The sequence below is a fragment of the Amblyraja radiata genome, chromosome 23, assembly GCF_010909765.2.
Source record: "Amblyraja radiata isolate CabotCenter1 chromosome 23, sAmbRad1.1.pri, whole genome shotgun sequence".
Taxonomy (NCBI): domain Eukaryota; kingdom Metazoa; phylum Chordata; class Chondrichthyes; order Rajiformes; family Rajidae; genus Amblyraja; species Amblyraja radiata.
Window position 1 is genome coordinate 12321143 of NC_045978.1, and position 6000 is coordinate 12327142.

The 6000-nt window shown below is 34.7% G+C and overlaps 1 protein-coding gene across 4 annotated transcripts in view; it reads left to right on the forward strand.

Moving 5' to 3' along the window:
* znf217 (zinc finger protein 217) overlaps positions 1-5266 on the forward strand; it is a 60019-nt gene extending 54753 nt beyond the window's left edge. For all 4 annotated transcript variants that reach the window (XM_033041567.1, XM_033041566.1, XM_033041569.1 and 1 more), the window contains exons 5-6: positions 91-213; positions 1179-5266. In XM_033041567.1, the coding sequence (XP_032897458.1) occupies positions 91-197 (107 nt within the window). In that variant the 3' untranslated portion in view covers positions 198-213; positions 1179-5266. The remainder of the gene's footprint in view (positions 1-90; positions 214-1178) is intronic.
* Positions 5267-6000: the final 734 nt, after the last annotated feature.

The following is a 6000-nucleotide window of genomic DNA, read 5'->3' on the forward strand; positions in this document are numbered from 1 at the left end:
AATTAATAACTTTAAGTTGAAAACTTGGCAATGGATGGCGATTTCATCAGCTTTTAACAAATTTGTGTTTTGTTTTACATTTTTTTAAAGGGAAGAGGTCGCTCCAATATCTACAACATTCTAACAGTTCGTCACAAAAGCGGAGCATTAATCACACTCTTGGTGGATCTTTAGACAAAGAGTACATGACCCATTGAAGCCTGTTAATGGAAGGTAATTGCATGGAATACAATCACTTGATATTGTAATGACTTCAATCCATTCAGTTGTATATCTTGATTGAGCTGTAATATTGCATTTTTCTCATTTGGTATCACTCCTAACATTCTAGACATGTAGAATGTCACCTCTAACAGACTTGTTGCTGTGCTTACCATCTACAAAATGCACTCTAGTTGGTCTTATGCACCTACCAAGCCAATGACCTTTTTTGCATTAGGATAGACGGGCAGCAGGAATATTGGAATACCACTACCACCGGGTTTCCTCCTAGTTTAATTCCATTATAACTTGGAAACGTGTTGTGCACCTTTTTCATTGTTATTGGAACATTACACCAAACTATCTTGAGTCATAGTCACAGATCATAGAAATAAGCTCTTTGGCCCAATCATTAATGATTACCTTCAATGGAAAGTGTTTGGTGGTTTACCACCACTTCCCTAAGGGTAATTAGAGATAGATAATAAATGTTGGCCTTTTCAGTGATTCCCACAAGATGCATTGTCTTTATCATATACATGAATGAATTAATCAATAGCATTGCCAGCTTTCATTGTATGTCCCAAATTGCCCCTAAATTGAGGAGGTAATTTGGAGGCAAATCAAGTCACTTTATGACTTCTTGAAATTTCAATCTATCAGGTCTTTAACGATTTAAATGCAAATTGAAAAAAAGCTGGAGACTATTTCCCTGGCAGTTCATTCTCAATCCATGGTTTTTGCTTGATTGGTTGTTGTGCATTTTCATCGGAAGGTATAAGAGGGAAACAAAGAAAACCCAATTATGGATGGCTTCTTTACTTCCAACAAGCTTATTTTTTTTAAATGTTCTAAATGTCAATGTATTTAATATAGTATGTTGCTGAAGTTCTGAATTTTTAGATTTTTTTGGGTTATTTAGAATAGTGATTGGCCATTGGCAATTTTCTAACAGTTTTGTGTGCTCTTAACCTTAGATCTGTTGAACGCTGTGAATGGGATACTCCTGCATCAAAACTGAAGGTTCAAAAGGGGTGTCAGCTGGTCCACTGGTGAAATCTAATCACATTCGAAGTACAGAATGCACATCCAATAAGCTGTGATTTGTACATGTATAGAACACTACTATTCCATTTATTCTGGATTGCATTTTTTTATTCATGCCTAAAAATGTAATCAGAGACTATATAAATATATATAAAATTGCTTTGTATTCCATTTTGATTCTGAACTTGAAATTGTACCATTTCTAATTAAAAATTATCAAGTGTTTCTGTTTTTGCAATAACTATATTGATTACTTGGCACTAGTGTATGGGCCATCAATTCTGGAATGTTGGGCTCTTTTTGTTTTGAAAGATCTTTCAAGCAGAGAACAGATTTTTGGTACCTGAAGTTTAATATTTCTGGGAAATTGTGTAACTTACTGAGGCTTTTCTTCTACGTTGGAAAATTGAGCAATAAATTGTATAACCTGTGGTAATGCTTCAAGCTTCGGTCTTCCAACTCTTTTTGTATACTATCTAGTCTTGTGTGGAGCAGCTGTGGCAAGCAATACTTAACATTGTTTAGTTCATTTTACATTTGGGTGTGACATTAAGTCTTAGTTTGGTTAAATTGCACCAACAGTGTATCTAGAGGCTGTATGAGAGGTCCAAGCAATCACAAATTATGGTTGCACTGTGCCCTGCAAAAGTGCAGCATTTGATAATCAATAGTGAAAATGTGTGTGAACCTGGTAGACAAACTAAAATGCATTGTATTGACCTGAAACGTGGAAGCTACTCAAAAATCATACTCAAGCGTGCAACAAAAACCCCAATCTTATTGGGTCTAATGTTCAAAGTTATTTTGCACACAATGACAAAATATCAGTATAGAAATTTAGTGTAAAATGAAGTTTGATTTTGTATGATTTGAATTACTTTGTGTTTTGACTATATAAATGGTTTCTTTAGCCCTACTCAATTTCAGACCATGTTTCCACGTATCCATGATTTTAAGCAGTTCATTAAGGTGGTGCAGAATGATGAACCCTTGACTTCCCTCATGGCTCAGTATAATTATCAACAAAACTGCACCGTGGAATACCTTGTCATGACTTTTTCTCGCAAGGATAATTATTCCAACATCTAGACTCTTGGATAAATTGTATAAAACCAGCTAATTGTATCCAAATTGTGGGCTCCTTGGACCTTCCCTTTACCTAGGTGACACATTGGATTATTACATCGTAATGGGTCAGGGATTGAACCAATATGTCACACGAGTTATTAGTTTCAAAGATTGCAACAAAAAATAACTCTTGACTGGAAATGTAAAACTGAGCATGATTAAATACTTTTACAATGAACAAAATTGGTGTCCTGAAGAGGAATAGAAAGATTTTAATTGAAAAAGCCTGGATTGCATGAACATCTTTTTGTTGAGGGAGCCAACTAATTATACTGCTGATTCTACCTGATTTTTTTTTTGGTGCTTCTTTAAAGTAAAATCTTAATTTGCTGAACACTGTTTAAAATTCTACTAATGCTGAGTGTTCATCTCATTTTTCCAAAAATTTAAGTCTTGCTCAGTAGACATTGGGGATAATGGGACTCATCATTTGAATATTTCCCATTATTGTATTGGGTGAATTTAGTTTTACTTTGAAATAACTGAAGGTATTGCTGTATAACGGTGCTCTGCTTTGAATAAAGATTTATTGACCAGTCCCATCTTGTGCAAGCTCATTTATGGCACAACTTTTTGGAGGCAAAAGCAAAAATTGGTGCTGTGATTTTATGAGTAAATAAGTGAGTGGAATGGGCAACTTCAGTAAGTGCATCTGTCGTTTAGTCAACGCAGCTACGAACAACTGTACCAAAATCAGTTCAATTGGATCAAGTATTGCATTTATCCACATTTGCTAATCATGCATTAACAGTTCCATGCTTTACCATCTTAAGTAGTGCTCATCACAGCTGTACTTGGATTTGTTGTGTTAATCAAAATTCAGTGAATTGAACTTTTAAGACCATGGCCCCAGTACATGTAAAACAATGAGCAATGTTCTTTGTGATGGAAAAGTTAAACATGTAATTCTACTAAAGACGGTTAGTTTATTGAATTTGCCACATTTATGCCCAATATTCTACTTTTGATGTTTAATGCACATTATAAACCTGTTTGTAAATTGTATTTTGATTTATTGAAGATGATAATTGTACTTTGGTTACTGAAAAGGACAGAGTAATCCAGTTTTTGTCTAGTTTGGTGTCAAAACTCTGTGAATTAGGTAGTTTGACTGAGAGCAAGGGTCAAAAGTTATTTGGAATCCACATTTTCAAAGCTGTTCATTGTTCCAGAGTAAAATGCACTATATTGCTCTTGTGCGGACAAGGTAGGAGCAAACAATTGTGATTATTAAGTAAGCATTCAATTGGATTTCAAGATTTTAGTAATTGATTTGGCGGTCTTGCCTATATTTACGATATCTTACCTGGTTCATGAGGGATTTGTGACCAAGAATATTCTGTAAAAAAAAATTAGGTTTGAGGCCATTTGTACATACTGCACTAGTGGGAGGATCCCTGTCAATGTATATGTCCTTTACCCAGAATCAGATGTTATATTAAAAACAATTAAGACAATTTTATTTTGACTCGGGTAATTGACAAGTGTGGATCTTTTGAATTGGAGACATAGAAAATAGGTGCCAGAGTAGGTAATTTGGCCCTTCGAGCCAGCACCACCATTCAATATGATCATGGCTGATCATCCAAAATCAGTATCCTGTTCTGGATTTTTCCCCATATCCCTTGATTCCCTTCGCCCTAAGAGCTAAATCTAACTATTGAAAACTTGTGGAACAAGGTAGATGATAGACTTGATTTTTGATATTTTTTATATAAATGTAAATCTGGTAATCTAACATTTACATGTAAGTACATTAGGCTGCTAAATTGGCTATTCACAAGTATGGTCAACTGGGTGAAGGGGGTTGATACTTTAGGATTGCAGGCAGTTTTTAATGAAGTGAATGAAGCTTTTGGCTAGCATTTAGTTTTCTTTAGAATTGAACTAATGGTGTTTTATTTTAATAGACTAGTTCAAAGCAATCTTTGTTTTTGAGTGAAAGGATCTTGAATGTGCAGCAACCATAGAATGTTGCAATGTCCGCCAGCTCGTAACTGCTGCTGACATAATGAAGCCATTGGACAAATGTACACTTTTCAAACTGTTTAATAGCTGTTCATCTGATGGGTGGCTAAGGTTTATAAAAGTAAATTCATTAAAACCCCTTTCAACATTCCAGTGGTGATATGAATAAAGTATTAGCTATGCAGTGGGAGAATATGTGTTCACGCGTGTATGTGTTTGGTTTAAATATTTGCCCAAACACTTCATGTAAAGTATCTGAATGATGACGCATTTTACCAAGATCCCAAACTCTTAATATTCTGGGGGGGGGGGGGGGGGAGAAAGAGAACTGCCCAATATACTGAGCATTTTTTGAGTTGCTTGGGGTTTGTAATGTTGACACTACTGACCTCCTATGACCATTGGTTCTGATGTTTTTTCCTTTTTACCAACCTCAACCTCTGGAGAAGACTGAGCCATATGTAATTGTGCGAGAAAATGTTTTGTAGTTGTACTATTATGGTGCATTTTTGACATTGTTGTGCAGAAAATACTTGATTCCAAGCAAGAAGCTGCTTGATTATTCCAGATTATAAAATTATTGCTTGCGGGTGCATGCTCAATTTCATTAATTTCTATTATATAAAATTTTGGACATTATCATTTGCAATGACATTTTTAGGGAATTCACATACATGATTTTTGTTTTGATCGCTCAGTGTTACTATATTAGAAGTTTGCAGTTGGCCGCACTCTGATATGCATATTAAGGTGTCTTTTATTTAATTCAGTTTTCTTTTTGTATTTATTACATGTTTGGACCTTTCTGATTTCCTTAAAACCATGTTTAACCATACAAGTGTTTCATGCTGTCTTTAATTTATAATGTACCATTGTTTGATGTACATTCATTCAATTTTGGAATACATTTGGTGTTTTACATCTCTGGTTCTGTTGAAGTTTTTTTTATTCTCCTCGGAAATTATTGTTGCCGTTTGTGTGCAAAATGTTATTTTCCAATGATTTCACTGCTGCAGCCTATCGTTCCAATTTCCAGTGGGTTTGCTGCCAAGATTTGTGTCGCTTTCTGAAATTTTCCACTGTGTAAATTTTCACAGAAGTGTTCAGGCACACTTTGAGTTGAAGACATGTTGAGTTGCACACGTCCATTAGTTTCTCCCTTCAGCAAAAATATAGGTTTGGAATAAAAATAGTCCATAATCACAGACAGTATTTGCAGAAAATATATAGGATAGAATATTTTATGATTGAAGAACCTGATCAGAGGCTCTGCAATACACCAGCAAATGCAAATAAGGCAGCATAATATTTAATTGAGCATATGCCAAGCTTTAAACAATGTACCAATTCATTTGCATATGTCTTAAGATGGTGGGAGCTTGTACACTAGGATTTATCCACCATCGATGGAATAGCATTGAAATGTGAGTAATAAAACTCATTGAATTTAAATCCGTTTGCTTTATCAACTCATTCCATAAAACAAATATTGCTTATAACTGCTGCTGGGATGTAAAATGTTACTGGTCCACTCTTTCAATCTTAAAATAAATACACGTGATTTGGGGCTTTAGTTTTTTTAAGGTCTAATTCATTTTTTAAATTTTGAACTTACTTAGTTTGAAAGCAGTAACAATATAAACCTCACAATGGGTA